Below are 16,236 nucleotides of genomic sequence, written 5' to 3'. Positions count from 1 at the left end.
CAACCATTAGGTCTTTCATGAAGCTCCTAACTGGCTCCCTGTAGTCATGTGTCCCAAATCCATACAAGTTGGGATAGTCAGAGACAGTGCTTTAGTCACCAACCAACTGACAAGAACATAGCTGCATTGTGGTATAGAAGACAGGTGGAACTTTTGGGTTCTATTATTAGGTGTTCTGTGGACGCTCTCTGTATGATTGATGCTGGGCAAGCGTCACTTAGTCTTTGTGCCTCAATTTTGCTGTCTGTAAAATGGGCCTAATACTTTACAGAGGTTTGAAATTTAATTAATTAATGTCTGTAAAGCACTCTTATATGAAAGGCCTGGTAGAAGTATGAAATCTTATTACGTATTGTTTTCAGGGCCTTTGTCAGCTACCTTTTTGTACATGTTCTTTTATTAATGTTAGGAGTTTGGGTGTTTCCCTCCCTTTTAAGGAAGGAGATATTCACATAAACTGTACGCGTGTGGTCTGGAGATATAGTGCAACTTTAGGTGGATGAGATTCTCCCATTAAAGTGGAGCATAGGTTCTTCTTTGAGTAGATGCATCTGGGTATTCCACACAGGTGTGTGCGCACCCAGTGCACCAGAGCCAGAAGACTTTGCCTACCAGTACCTAGAGGGGCAGCATTTGCGTCTTGTGGCCTTAGCCTCTCCCTGGCCATATAAGAGTAGCACCAGCCCAACCCCTGTTAGTTCCTTCTCATCTCCCATAGCTGGATGTCCATTGCAAACCAACAGGTGCTGTTCTCTAAGAATGATTTTGTAAATTGAGCCATGATTTTCTAAATTTATGGACAAGTTACCAGCAGCCTCCAGAGAGGAGTTCAGGGCATTTGTTACAGAAGACTGGTTGATAGCCAAGACTTCACTGCAGTCATCTCTGGACGTGCTGGATGCCTTGGCCAGAATTATGGCTTGTGTTGAAACTATGAGGAGTGCCTCATGGCTGCAGAAATCGAGCATTGCGTCCAGTGTGCAGCAGATAATTGTGACGCAGTGGGATTACCCAAGGAAGGGTTTTAGATACCAGAAGAGGAGATCTTCTGATTCAGGGTTCACCCAGCCAACATAATCCCCTTTTACCCATCCCCGCATCAGGCAAGCACCCATTTTGACTTCTGTGTCCAGAGTAGTGATCAGTGGTGACCTTTCCATCCCCATCCACCCTGTTTGGGGACAGGCTGGCTTGTTTTTGCAGTGTTTGGGACTCAACTACCATGGACAACTGGGTCCTACGCACCGTCAGATTGGGTTATGCTATACAGTTCCTTTCCAACCCTCTGCCCCATTCCTCTTCAGGGACCAGTCTTATGAGATACTGATTCTCAAGCAGGTTCAGTCCCTACTAGTTTTGGAAGCTGTAGAGAAGGTTCTCCTACTTTGTCGGGGTCATGGATTCTACTCCCGGTATTTCCTGTTTCCAAACCCAAGGGAGGGTGAGACCTATTCTTGACCTCTGTGACCTCAACAATCAGATATGTGAGATTCCAGATGGTCACTCTAGCAACTATCCTCCCTGCCTTATAGCCCAATGACTGGTTTGCTACCCTGGCTCTTCAGGACGCTTATTTTCAGATAGCAATTCTTCTGAGTCACAGGAGGTTTCTCTCCAGTTTGTTGTGGCAGACCAGCGCTGTGAGTACACTGTGCTTCACTTAGGTCTGTCTTGAGCCTCTGTCTGAGCCTCTCTTTCCTGTCTGTGTCAGACGATTGCATTCCTGCTAGCAGTATCATCTGCAAGGGAAGTATGTCAATTGCAGGCCTTGATGGCAGAACTTCCTTACACAAAGTTTTCCAAAGGCAAAGTGACCCTGCGGCAGCACCCTACGTTTTTGCCTACATTTCACTTGAACCAAATCCTATATCTACCAGTGTTTTCCCCTATGCTGCATTTAACCCCCGAGAAGCAGAATTTCCACATGTTGGATGTCAGGCGACATCTAGCTTTCTACCCACACAGGACTAAGCCCTTTCAATCCTCACATCATCTGTTTGTGTCATTTGCAGACTGAATGAAGGGTTGAGCAGTCTTTCCAGATGATCTCCAGCTGGATAACTTCCTGCATACGAAGTAGCTTAGACTACGCCTCCTCCCCCCGACCTCCCCAGGGTGTGAACTCATTCTAGAAGAGCCCAGGCAACACTGATTGCACTTCTGAGTGACGTTCCCATTTTGGACATTTGCAGGGCTGCCACTTGGTCCTCTGTACATGCATTTATGAACCACTATACCATTACAACTGCATCCTGCTCAGATGCAGACTTTGGGAAGGCAATCCTGCAGTTCTTCTTTAAATAGACTTCGAGCCCTACCTCCAGTGGTTAGTGCTTGTGAGTCCACCTGCATGGAATACATGGCTGCATCTGTGAGAAGAAGAAAACAGTTACTTACTGTAACTGTTGTTCTTTGAGATGTGATACAGATGTGTATTTTACAACCCACCCTCCATCGCCTCTGCATCAGTCTTTGCCTCTGACATTCGGTGTGAAGGAACTGACGGGGGGTCAGGGCAATGCCTCCCCTTATATAGCCAGGGGAGGGGCTAAGGCCATGAGATGCAAGGATTGCCTCTATGTGTACTGCTCGGCAAAGTTCTCTGGCTCAGAGTGTGTTGGGCGTGCATGCACCTACCTGGAATACACCTCTTCCTCACATCTCAAAGAATATCAACAGTTCCAGTAAGTAACAGTGTTTTACTGATGTCCATAAACCAGATCTCTCAACAGCCAGCCTGCATCTCATGGCTCTAACCTGGAAAAAGTCTTCCTCTTTGGTCATTTGCCATCTCAGTGGCTAGTTAGCAGAATTGTTACACAGATCCAGGCTGTTTGTTATGCAGTTGTTTTAAGGCCAATGTACAGGGTTTGGTTAACTTTGGATGGAGTAAGATAATACAACAGCCACCCTTTTCTGATATGTGAGCCCCCTGATAGAGCACTAGGGAAAGCAGGGAAGGATGTGTGCCCCCTGGACGTTTTCAGAGGTCAGATATGAAGTTGTCTGTCTTGCTGCCAGGATAGAGCAAACTACGAACCAAAGGAATACCCATGAGAGATTAAAATTGCCCTTTAGGGTAACTGTTTAGCCATCCTGCCATACTTTTTTTTGTTTTGTTTTGTTTTATCAGGAAAGTCTCCTCCCTCTTGTTTGGTTTGTCTATATTCAGAATGCTCCCTGAACTACACATGAAGCTAACCAAACTGAGATAGGTTGCATCATAAAGATGGTTGTAACTATGTCAGGAAAAAGAAAAGGAGTACTTGTGGCACCTTAGAGACTAACCAATTTATTTGAGCATAAGCTTTCGTGCATATAGCTATAGCTCACGAAAGCTTATGCTCAAATAAATTGGTTAGTCTCTAAGGTGCCACAAGTCCTCCTTTTCTTTTTGCGAATACAGACTAACATGGCTGCTACTCTGAAATATGTCAGGAAAATTTCATTTAACTCCCACAACATACACACAGACATGCTGCTTCCAGTATGATGGCAGAACTATGCAGAAAGGAAAGTTGGCAGAGCTACTACAGAACATAAGTATTAGTCATGGAGTGCTATTGAAAACTCAGGGTATGTCCTGCTTTGGCATCCTCTCCCAAATGGCTCTTCAGTTGGTTCCCTGATGCACAGTATCATTATGTGTTGGGGGAAGAAACACAAACCTATGTTAACATCTTAATTATTCATATGTGCCATGCACAAAATAGAAGTTAAGGTTAGTGTTTGTTAAGGGGGATGGGTGTGGGTTCTCAAACACCTTTCTGTGGCTTGAAAATAACTTTTCCCAACAACCTTTGTCTCTTGCTGTTCATCAATGACTGTCATAAATTACCCAGAAGTGTAATTGTCTCAGCCAATCAGAATGTAGAGATTTTGTAGTTATTGGGCCACAATTCTAGACTTATTCCCTGCACTCCCCATGGCCAGCTTGCACAATACCTTTTGGTTATTTCTCAATAACCAGATAGCTTGAAAATCCCATTTGCCTGGCTCAGAGCCATTATTAGCCCATCAGAGTGCAGGTATTTTTATACTCACTGTGGTTATTTCTCAATAACTGCAGTTACTGTACAAATTGTTCTACCCTGGCTACTGCAGTATAAATCTCTTCTGTTATTGGCTACTGCCCCTCAAATTCCCAGTATATGGACTAAATCTGAAGTAACTCCATCACATTCCACAATAGACATGGCTGCATCAGCTTCTGATCCTTACCCACCAGACCTCATCCACTCATCCTTCCCCCTGGGTGAAACCTGAGTGCACCACACACATTGAGTAACTCCTCTGTACATTAAATTTAAGCAAAGATTTTCACATTTTGAACAATTTTCTAATGTTCCATTATTAAACCATATCTCCCAAACAGCTTAACCTAGAAACAATAAAATTAGTCTTATTTGTTATTCTTGGATGAAATCTAGTGCCTGGGACTATTTTATAAGGCCTGGATACAACATTTTGGAGTTATTCATCTTTGAACTTTGAACCTCTAATAGCAGTACCTAGCTCATATATATTGCTTTTCCTCTTGATCCCAGAACGCTTTACAAAGGAGGTCAGTGGTCATCCCCATTTCACAGATGGTGAAACTGACTTTCTATGATGTTGAATGGCAGTGGAGAGGTTTTACAATTCATGAGGCTTCTCCCCATCATTCCATTCTCACATGCCTCTTCAGGTATGCTGGTGCCTACCGCTGGAGTCAGGGTCCAGAGTATTTTACCACCATAGGAAAGCTTGCTGAGGGTATTTTGTAACCCCATATCTAATTTTTGACCCTCATTCATGCCCCAGCAGATGAACAGATGAAGTTTACATGTGGTAGTTCAGTGGCAAATCCAAGTGAACATCTAGCTCACACTATGGATTTTAGCAAAATCAATAAGGGTCAAATCTTCAGCTGGTATAAACTGACATAACGCTCTTTGAGGTCAGTAGAGCTACGTTGATTTACACCTGCTGAGGATTTTATCCAGTGTGTTGAATATATGCATAAGGCAGTTGCTGTGAGCATTTCTTGCAACTTTAGTTTGCTAGCCCTAAGTGAAGTGGGGGTGGAGAGGATAGGGACTCCACCATTCTAATTCATTCTATAAATGTTGTCCTCCCAACAGCTCTGAAAAGTCCAGCTGCATTTCATGAACAGAGAAGGAGCTTGGAGCGCGCCAGGGTAAGAGAGTTTGCTCTTTCAAGTTTAAGGGAAATTGGGCTTGGGAGGGTATTTTCTGTTTATTACCCTGGAAATCCCATGTCTCTAAATGAGACAGCAAAGGATACGTCCAAATTCTGGAAGCACTATGTCACACATGCACCTGCACTTATGCATTTTTGTTTGCGGTGATGACTTCTCCCCCACTCTGTCTGGTCCTGACTAGGTTACTCCTGAGGGAATTCTGCGCCCAAAAATTAAAAATTCTGCGCACAATATTTTAAAATTCCGCAAATCTTATTTTTCAATAAATAAATGTGGAGGCTCCGGCACGGCAGTGGGGAGCACAGGCTGCATGGAGGTGGGAGATCACTCTGCAGGTGCTCCCGCCACTCTGGAACACAGACTCGACAATGAGGCTTCACCGAACCCTGACACAGCTCAAGAACCGGGCCTCCCGTAGCTCTGCCTTGCAGGATCTAAGTGTGGAGGGGCTTAGTGTGGGTGGATTCAGGTGTGAGGTGAGAGGATTCTGTGTGGGGTAATCTAGCAGCAGGCAGTTCACTGGGGGGTCGGGTGCAGGGGAATCTGGATGCACAGGGGTTCATTGCGGGGTTCCGGGTGCAGTGATAATGGAATTCTGCAGAGGGGTCCAGGTGAAGGTCCTTGGGGCTCAGCAGGGGGGTCTGGGTGCAGTTGGTTGGGGCTCAGTGGGGTGGAGGTCCAGGTGTGAGGGGCTCAGCAGGGTTGTCCAGGTGCAGCAGGGTGGGGCTCATTGGGGTGAGGGTTCAAGTGCAAAGGACTCAGCAAGGGGTGGTCTGGATGCAGGGGTGGGGATCCAGATGCTAGGGGATGGGGTTTGCAGGGGGTCTGGGGGCAGGGTGCTCTAGCTGCAAGGGGTGAGGTGCGGGGGAGGGGGTTTTTGGGTGTGGGGGGCTCAATAGGGGGGTTCTGGATGCGGGGTGGTGAGGCTTGGTGGAGGGGCGTCCAGATGTGCAGGGGTTGGGCAGATGGGGGAGCAGCTGCCCGCACAATGACCCCTCTCCCTGCAGCTGAGGAGCAGTGGAGGCAGGAAACAGGGATGGGAGGCATGGAGCTTCCTGCAGCCTGGGGAGGTTTCTGGGTGTGGGTCTGCCCCAGCCCCATCTTGCAGGGGAAGAGCAAGTCCCATTTTCCCCAGTCCAGCTGGAACTAGTAGCTGAGCGCGGTGCAGGGTAGGAGCCACCAGCTGGGCTGTCCCAACTGTGCCCTCTCCCCCATCCCCTCTGCTGTGATTTACCTCTCCACCAGCTGCTCCAGGCGCCCAAAATGACATGCTCGTGCTGCTGGACAGGGATGCATGACCACTTTTGCGGCTTCCCTTTGCTTCCCCACAGAAAAATGACTTTCTGAAAGGGAAGCAAAGAAATCTGTGGGGGACATGAATTGTGCACATGCGCAGTGACACAGAATTCCCCCAGGAGTAAATGCCAGTTTAGGACAATGGTTCAAGTTTCCCCACACTCTTCTTTCTGGAGATCACCAGTATTCATAACCCCACGCACACCTGATGCAGCTATTTTTGTGACATATTTTCCACCCTTGGATGGCAATAGCCTAAGTATGTGTTGCTTCTTTTGAACCAAAGGATGTTACTTCTGTGCAGTGTGCACACTTTTGTTAGTCTGTAGTGCTCCCAGACCCTGGGCGTATCTTCCCTTTAAAACCAACAGCTTGATGGAGGAGATCCCAAATAGTCTTGGGTAGAGACTAAATATCACAAACCTGTGGCTCTTGAGAAAGAGGAAGCCAAGAGTGAGACAGAGGCACCATACTTCATGTTGTAGCTGCTTGTACAGTGGAGTTTCTTGGTGATTTCAGTTCCCCAAAAGGCCTCTGGGGAATGTTCTTCAGAACAGCCCACAGGGGAATGGCGCCTACTTAGACACTTGGGCTGAGTTTTATTTCAAAAGTGAAAGCAATGCAAAATTAGAGAAATGACACCTCTGATGGAACATCCCAGACAACACCACCACTACAAGCTTTCTGAAAAGACTGAAACAAGTACCACTATCTTAGATTTGGTTTGCTTGGAGAGCAGCATCCCCTTGGCTGTAGATTCCTCCTCCTGTTTCTTCTAAAAATTAATTGTTAAATTACTTTTTGGGTTTGGCAGTGGGTGAGTGCATTTTTATGTTTGAAAAAAAATTGTTATAAAGCCTCCAACGGGTCCATTCCTGTGGTCTGCACTTATAGTTCTGCTACCCATTGACCCTAGTCTCCCTTTCCCTGGGCTTTCTGGGAGTGCAGAGTAGGAAGCATGCAGAGCTTGTAGTGGGGTTTGCCCAGGTCCAGCTGGTCAGAGAAGTAGACAGCGTCTTCAGTTTAACTGCTCCATTTGTTGTAAGTTCCACTGTGTGCCCAAATCATGACCCAGCTTCCAAATCCCAACATTGCTTTTGTGTGCATTACTCTGCAAACAGTTGACCCAGTGCTCAGCATCATAAACAGAAACCTATTGTCTTGAGTCCCTCACCTTGAAGGCTGACACTGACTTGGTCTGGCAGTATTGTGTATGGAAAGAAAGGGGTTTGGGTCTTTGAAGTTCCTGCTTCCTGCCATTCTGCTGAGGACTGGCAGCAGCTGTATCCTTACTCTTCTTTCTTTCAGGGATGGGATGAAGAACAGCAGGCAGTCCCTTGGATAAACTGGTCCTGTGTTTGAGGCTCTAAATACTATAAGATCTTGAAGGGAATATATCCCCTTCTATGTGCAGTTCATTTCCGTCTCAGTAACAACAAAAGAGGGATTTAAAAAAGCCAAATACCCAGTGCTTCCCAGGCCTATCCTAGGCTATGTCTGTTCACTGGATTTCATTGCATTCTTGTCTGTCTTTGCTGCAGACAGAGGACTATCTGAAACGGAAGATCCGGTCCCGGCCAGAGAGATCGGAGCTGGTCAGAATGCACATTCTGGAAGGTAGGCACACTTTGAAGAGAAAAACTCCAAATGTGGTGTGATCTACAACAAGCACTGACTCTCTCCATACAGTTACTAGCTTGAGACAGTTACTGTCCACCCTCGCCCAAACCCTTATTCAGCTGGGAGTGGGCAGACGATCATGCCAGTTGCATAATACCGGAGTGGGTGAATGCATTGTGGAGGGGGGTGTATGAGATCAGGGATCTCCCCAGTAATGAGTCCAGAAATCATCTAATCAGGTCTGCTATGTTTAAGGCTGCCTTAGTTCTATGGCTGTTTAGGAAGGACTCATCTGCTTCTCACATGGCTTATTTGGTCTACAGAGAGATCTGCCATGTGAATCCCAACTGTGCAGAACCATTAGTTCGGGCTGAAGGATGGAGCAATGGGGTGTGTGTGCTGACTGTTCTGCTGACCAGAGAAGAATTTGTTTAAAATGCCCAAAGATATGGGGCAATGGAAGGTTCAGCTGGCGAGTGTGTGGCCAATTTCAGGGTCAGGGAGGGAATGGCATACTCCATATATAAGGATACAAAGCAAGGAGGAAAAGATGAACATGAATTGAATGACACCAGTTTGAGTGGAGGGAGCATCTCCCATCCAGCGTCAGAGAGCAAGGCTCTTTCCTTCCTGAATGGAAGCATAGTAATGCCAGCATGCTCACATTAGGCACCCCAGGATTGATCCCATCTTATTTACTTCTTTCCTGTCCAGAGACCTCAGCTGAACCCTCCCTGCAGGCCAAGCAGCTGAAGCTGAAGAGAGCAAGACTGGCAGACGACCTCAATGAGAAGATAGCCCAGAGGCCAGGTCCCATGGAGCTGGTGGAGAAGAACATCCTTCCTGTGGAGTCCAGCCTGAAAGAAGCCATCATTGGTAAGTGTGGTAAGGGATGTGTATTTCTGGGGAGGTTCTCAGGTAACACGTCCTTTTGCCCTGTGGGAAAAAATACCATGAGATTTCATTCCCATGCCAAAACTTCAGCCTCTCCAGTCCCAGGATTCTGGAATGCAAAGCTCCCTTCCCAGCCTGGATAGCGATGGAGAGAGATTAGATTATAAGGAATGCTGGGCTCACAGAATAAAATGAAATTGATCCCCAATCACCAGGACTGATGAACCATTGTGGGATTGTGTTTCCTAGTTTGTGCATGCCCTCTCTTCCTGAAAATCCCTCTATCTTTAACCCTTTGTGAGAGAGAACCCACTGACTAAGTCAGATCAGGGAGGGAAGACAGCACATGGGTGAGCAGATGTGTGGAAACAAAAGCTTTCTGTTGGTTTAAAATCTTCAGAGGATTCAACTCCTTTGAAAATAAATAGGAATGGATGTAAATCATTCCAGTGCCATTGCAGGGGTGAAAAGGAATGCTGAGGAATAGCCCTCCCACAGCCTGAGTGTATTACCCCACTCCTAATTAGGCAGGCTGTATGAAGCATAGCCGCACCCTGCTGAAGCATGGGCAGTCACTGAAGGAATTGCCACCTCCTTCAGAGACTAATGGAGGCATGCTCATGAGCAAGGGTGCATACATTTTAGTGAGAGGTGCCAGGCTGTGGTAGGAGCGAGCCTGGCTTCATCCTCACACAAGAATTGGTCAAGGAAGAGAGGAAGAATTATCTTGTGGTTAAGAAATGGAGCCCCGTCCGTCCATCCATCTGTCTATCCCCACAAATCCCTCCATCTTGGGCTTGAGAGATTTGGGGTCAATTGCTGGCTCTTTGGGCACATCACTTAATTTCTCTGTGCCTCAGATGGTCATCTGTAAAATGGGGATGATCATACTTCCCTACTTCACAGGGGTGTCTTGGGGATAAATTAATGTTTGTGGGACAGACAGATACTATGGTTGGAGGGCGCCATATATGTACAGATATAAGTCTGAGGAACAGTTAGGGCCACCTCTTGTGATTGACCCTTGTGCTTTGTGTCTGGAAAAAGAGAGTAGAGAACATCTGGGATCCCAACTAAAAGAGACCCTCAAAACCTCCTTTGAGGAGGAAGATCCTTCCTCCTATCCTATATCATGCAGCTGGCCAACACTAAAGAAATCATTACTTGAGACTAGACAATGCAAACTAACACACAACCTTCCTAATTGAGAAGCCACCAAACCAAGTCCCCAGTGCCCCTTGTCATGTGCCATTGCCCTGGATTCCTCTCAGTCAGCCTTTAGGCCTCAGGGTATGGTATAAGCCGACAGCCCAGCGCCCTCCCCCACCTCCCACTGGCCAGTGGTGACTGTAATCCCATTCAATGTTTGAAATTATCTTTTGTTTTCAGTTGGGCAGGTGAACTACCCAAAGGTTGCAGATAATTCCTCTTTTGATGAGGACAGCAGTGATGCCTTGTCCCCAGAGCAGCCAGCCAGCCATGAGTCCCAGGGATCTGTACCATCACCAATGGACGCTCGGATTGGTGAGCCGCTTCCCAGCACCACTGTGTCATCACCAGCTCAGGTAAGAATGCTGAGTGTTGACTTTTGCTGCTCTCTGGGACCTCAGAACCCTTATTAGATTGGGGCAGTGCAAATGCCTGGATCCCTGAATGAGGGATGAGGCATAGAGACATCTACAAGGTGTCATTGCCAAGAGACTGATTTGTTCCTCAGTAATTCATTAATGAGATATCACTGAAGTCACATGAGATGTCTAGGTTCTAAATGGTACCAGCAAAACCATGTGTCTGGTGCCCCTGTAGGTAGATGCAGTGGGAAGCTTCCAGTGATTCCCTAGAAGTAATAGGAGAGGGCACCTAGTTGTGCCCTGTTGGGGATTGGTAGTGGGAATGGTTTCGGCAATGCCATGTATGTTAAGAGTATGTGACTGTTCCTGGGAGGCAAAGGGAGGAGAGGCATAAAGTTAGAAGTGGGCTTTGATTCCTTCCTTCTTCTAGGATGCTTTGATCCCACTGAAGCATGCTTCTCCCCAAGCTGGATAAGGGGATCTCAGGGAGTGGATTAAGAAGCCAGGTGGCCATTTAATGGCTGGTAACCTGTGCATAGCAACTTGAGTGGAATGCTCCTACAGCCCTCTGCTTTCTGAAAGGAGGGCAAGATTGTAACAGTGGAGAGGAAACTTTTAGCTGTGTGTCTGTTTCTTGAGTGATGCTCTTTCTTCCCCTTGCAGGTTGTGTCCCAGTTACAGATCAATGCAGATGCCAATGAAACACCTTTCCTACCTGAACAGCCACTCCCTCCTCTTCCACCACCACCTCTGCTGCCTCCAGGCTTCACCAACAGAGCCACTATTCCTGCTGCCAAGCCCCCACCAACGCTCATTAAGGTATGGGGATGGGGGATGTCACTCCATTTTTATAAACTGATAGAAGTTAATGTGGCTGTTCTGGGGATGATAGAGAGTGGGAGTGTTAGACTAAGATGCTGAGGCGCTGGAAGAACATCTTGTATCATTCACTGTCTTCCCCTGGTCTCTACTTAGAGGACCTTCCCTGAGCTTGAGCTGAATCAATGTCTAGATCTTCTTCAGTTAGAGAGGACTTGTGGCACATTAGAGACTAACCCATTTATTTGAGCATAAGCTTTCGTGAGCTACAGCTCACTTCATTGGATGCTGTAGCTCACGAAAGCTTATGCTCAACTAAATTGGTTAGTCTCGAAGGTGCCACAAGTCCTCCTTTTCTTTTTGCGGATACAGACTAACACGGCTGCTACTCTAAAACCTTCAGTTAGAGAGGAGCTCATTGAGACAGGGATTAGGTCAGGAAGGTGTCTCCCCCCTTCCAAACATATTATAGTGCAGTTGCCAAGGGTCCTAGATATAAAAGTTTCCTCCGAAACATCTAGCATTGACCATGGTCAGGGAGAGGGAGTCTGAGCTAATTGTTCAATGGTCTGTTGCGCTGTGGGAATCCTTCTTGTCTCTCTACCCTTGTTCCGGTGCTGTGTAAGGTCCTGGAGGTAGCCGAGCTGCTGAGTGTGTACGATTATCCCTGCTTTAAGAATGTGGAAATGCCCCAGAGTCAAATCTGGAGAGAGTTTTGAAGTAAAAAGCCTGGTTTGCTTGTAGGTTTTGGTTAGATGTTAATGCTGTTCCAGTGCATCTCCTACATCTATTTTTATTTTCTTCCTTCCCTGCTTCTCTGAATAGCAAAGTCAGCCCAAGTCTGCCAGCGAGAAGTCTCAGCGCAGTAAAAAAGCCAAGGAACTGAAGCCGAAAGTCAAGAAGCTTAAATATCACCAGTACATCCCCCCAGACCAAAAGCAGGACAAAGGGGCTCCCCCCATGGACTCCTCCTATGCCAAAATATTGCAGCAGCAACAGCTCTTCTTGCAGCTCCAGATCCTCAACCAGCAACATCAGCAGCACTACAACTATCAGACCATCCTGCCAGCCCCACCAAAGTACGGGCCCCCCAGCACTACCCCTCCTTAGGGACCCCCTGCCCTCCCACCCCTGCGCATGGTCTCTGGGAGCGGCACAATAGCTACCAGACCATCCTATCGGCCCTGCCAAAGGGCGGGACTTACTGCACGCTGCCCACAATCCTCTCCTGTCTCTCCCCACCCCTCCTGAGGGTCTCACTCCCTTAGTAAGTTCATCAGGTCCCAGGCACGCTGAGCTCTGAAGTGAGGCATAGGAGTTGTAAATCCTGTAAAGTCACTGTCGCTCTCAAGAAGTGGTCTGTGTTGGGTGAATCTGTCAGGCAAGAGCAGCTGAAGTTAGTTGGTTTTTCAGTGGCCAGAGTGGAGTATCTCGGTACAGTGAGAAGGTATTTACTGGCATGCTTTAACACTGGGGCTGCTGGTGCCCTAGATGCTTCCACAGGCACACATTGCTGCAAATGTCCTTGTTTGGCTTCTCAGCACAGGTGGTGGGCTATGAGGATCCCTTCCACCTTGATTCTGATATCTACACTTTTTCTTCCTGCAGGCCTCCAGGAGAGCAGCAGAGTGGCACTAGTGCCCCTGCCATGCGTAATCTCTCTGCTACCGTCAGCAGCGCATCTTCTGTATCCTCCAGTTCTAGTGGGCTGATGCGACAAAACAGTAATGCCACAGTGGGTAAACCAGGCCCTCTCCCTACCAACCTAGATGACATGAAGGTAAAAGTCCATGCCGCCATCAGCGCTAAAACTAATTGGCCCCTTATTGGCATTGTCAGCAGAGAAGGCAAGGACTGAATGAGGTGGGCTCCGGAGCAGGGCTGAGGCACACTGACAGGGCAGTATGTAGTGGCAGCTTGCATTGCTGCTGCACCTGGGGTGTGGGAATAAAGGGACACCTCAGCCTGCCGGACTGTCAGTTCAGTCCCTTGCCTCATGACTCACATATGTGTTAAAGGCTGGTCCGGTTGGGGTGGGTTTTCTTTTAGTTGTAACACAGTTTTTCCCTTCTTAGGTGGCAGAGCTGAAGCAAGAATTGAAGATGAGGGCGCTGCCTGTCTCGGGCACCAAGACGGACCTGATTGAGCGGCTCAGAGCTTACCAGGAGCAGAATGGCACAGCCAGCACTCCCAAGCCCAATGCAACAGCCATCCTCCCAAAAGCTGCTGAGGTGGTGGTAGCCTTCCCAGCTGCTAGGCTGAGCACTGGGCCGGCACTGGTCACTGCTGGCATTGCATCAACAGAGGTAGTTGTGGCCACCGTCACCAGCAATGGCGTGATGAAGTTCGGGAGCGCAGGCTCAACACCACCTGTTTCGCCCACCCCTTCAGAGCGTTCACAGATGAGCACTGGGGATGAGAACTCTGCCACTGGAGATGCCTTTGGAGAGACGGTGACTTCGCCTCTGACCCAGCTCACCCTGCAGGCATCTCCAGTGCAGTTCCTGATGAAGGAAGAGAGTTCTAAGGCTACCTCCTGCAGCCTAAATCCAGCACCCAGGTTGGAGCGGTGCAGCGTTAGCAGCAGCAAGGATATGGAGGTCCAGGATAAAGACCAGATGTTGCAGGAGAAGGACAAGCAGATTGAGGAACTCACCCGAATGCTGAAACAGAAGCAGCAGCTGGTGGAGATGCTGAGGCTGCAGCTAGAGCAGGAGAAACGGTCTCAGCAGCCACTACTAGCCATGGAAACCGGAGTGGGAGGGGTGGTCCCTGCCTCCAGTCCAGTGGCTTTTGGCACCCAGATTAAGAGTGAAAATGGCTTCCCGAGTTGCCAGTCTGCAGGGCTGCCTGATGGCCAAACGGATCAATTCAACCCTGTGTCCACCGCTAGCCAAATGGACACTTCGGATCCAAGCTCAGTGCCAAAGAAAGTGGTGATGGTGAAGCAGGAGGTTCTGACAGCAGAAACAGAGCCACCATGCCAGTCCCACACCCCGCAGCTCTTCCTTGGTCAGCAAGGGGGTGCCCTGAGTGACCTCATCAAGGGGGCCCCTCCCCCTACCCTCATCACAGATTCCACGGGGACCCACATTGTCCTTACAGTGACCAATCAGAATGCTGAGAGGCGGGGCCTCTCACCACAGGGGAATAGCTGCACAACATTGCAGGTAGGCTTGCACTGTCCCTCCCATGCTAGTCAATCTAGTCCTGCTCTACAAGTCCCTGATCGTTATTATGGGGGGCTCATTTTATCACAGAGTGACTTAACTTTAACTTCATCAGTAGCTTCAGCAAAACTAAACCTGGTCTCTCCTTCCAGCCTCTTCAACACCCTCAAATAGGACAGCGAATAGCTTTGTTTTCATTCATCTTTTTCTTCTCAGAGAGTACAGTCGTCACCCACTAAAATATCCAGCCAACCACAGTGTCCGCTACCTGCAAGCAACTCGCAGCAGCAGCAGCAGCAGCAGCAGTCTCCCCCCAGGCTACCGAACCAGCCCGTCAGGAAGGTAGCTGATCACATGCTTGCGTCCCTTCCTGGTTTCCCGTTTGCCTGGTGGTTGGCTGAGTCACAGAGGGGACAGGGAGCACATGGGCAAATCAGTTCTGAGACCGTCACTACAAAGGGAGAGACCCTACTGTACTGCCGTTTCCTTCCCCATCGCAGGTTGCAATTGCATAGTGCATTAGGTTCTTGGCCCAGGAGCTGCCAGCAGCATGCGGGGGAATGAATGGGGATCGCACAGTGCTCCCATTTCATATCTCCAGCCTTCTGCTGAAACAGCTTTGTTCAGCCACTTATAACCAGTCCTCCTCGGGGTGTCAGAAGTGCCATACACCTTTGAGCCTATTTCCCATGGTAACTCCTACAGAAGAGCTGTAGGCACAGGGGCAAAGGATCCTGGGATGCATCTGAGGAGGTTGAACATGGGATTCATGGCATGAAGAATAGTTGAGAATCCCTAAAAATATATTTGCTCTGGCCCTTAGGATATGTCTACACAGCAAAGAAAAACCTGGGCTGGGATGTGCCAGCCAACTCAGGCTTGCGGGGCTCAAGCTCTTTGCTGTGTAGACATACCCTTAATCACACGGCAATTGAACAACCTAGTACTGTGTGAAAGTGTCCTTACAAAGTGATTGTAAACAAATAAAGGGCAGGATTATGTTCTCTTTGTTCATGTTGTAGTTCCTTACCCTTTGAGGATTCCTGCTGAAATCAAAAGGCAGTTACGGCACTGGGGTTGGCAGGGCTTCTCTTCATCCTGGGGTGGGGTATGCGCTCTGAGAAATCTCCTTCCGGAGTCGTAGGTGTCATGTTAAAACCTGGGTCCTGATTATCCATCTTGAGATGCCCCCCTCGTCTCCCACCCTGAATTGTTTTCCTTTGGTTACGGATTGTGTCTGGCTGTCAGAGATGTAATGCTATAAAGAAACAAGGTCTGAAGAGGTTATAACCCTTCTCAGTCACAACTCAGGAGTTCCTGCTCTGCATCTGTTCCCTTCTAGATCAGGTGATAATTCACTGTGTTCCGTAGTGCATCAGTTAGGTTAGAGCAAGTCTATGAAGGGTTTTAAGGATTAGGAGGGTAACTTTTGAACTGGATCCTGAAATGAATGGGGAGACAGTGTCCTTGTCTGAGTGATGTGATCAAACCTCTTTGTTCTGTTGCTCTTACCCATTTGCTGTGGGACCATCTTCGAAGAGGGTCAGTGCCTGGGTTTGATAAGGCCTTTAATACAGAGGTCAATGCTTTTTAACCAAAGGCACCTTTCTCCATAGAAGAGTTAAATTCCTTAGGCCAGCCAGAATCTGTGATTGATCTTAGC

The 16,236-nt window shown here is 48.1% G+C and overlaps 1 protein-coding gene across 2 annotated transcripts in view; it reads left to right on the top strand.

Annotated features, from left to right (window-relative positions):
* Positions 1-16,236, top strand: part of MRTFA (myocardin related transcription factor A) — a 180,842-nt gene that overhangs the window by 160,256 nt on the left and 4,350 nt on the right. For both annotated transcript variants that reach the window (XM_077830397.1, XM_077830390.1), the window contains exons 6-14: positions 5,124-5,179; positions 8,041-8,116; positions 8,834-8,995; positions 10,403-10,578; positions 11,248-11,403; positions 12,229-12,482; positions 13,012-13,183; positions 13,479-14,573; positions 14,790-14,915. In XM_077830397.1, the coding sequence (XP_077686523.1) occupies positions 5,124-5,179; positions 8,041-8,116; positions 8,834-8,995; positions 10,403-10,578; positions 11,248-11,403; positions 12,229-12,482; positions 13,012-13,183; positions 13,479-14,573; positions 14,790-14,915 (2,273 nt within the window). The remainder of the gene's footprint in view (positions 1-5,123; positions 5,180-8,040; positions 8,117-8,833; positions 8,996-10,402; positions 10,579-11,247; positions 11,404-12,228; positions 12,483-13,011; positions 13,184-13,478; positions 14,574-14,789; positions 14,916-16,236) is intronic.

This window comes from Eretmochelys imbricata, chromosome 1, assembly GCF_965152235.1.
Source record: "Eretmochelys imbricata isolate rEreImb1 chromosome 1, rEreImb1.hap1, whole genome shotgun sequence".
In the NCBI taxonomy this organism is placed as follows: domain Eukaryota; kingdom Metazoa; phylum Chordata; order Testudines; family Cheloniidae; genus Eretmochelys; species Eretmochelys imbricata.
This window is presented reverse-complemented; position numbering and strand designations above follow the sequence as displayed.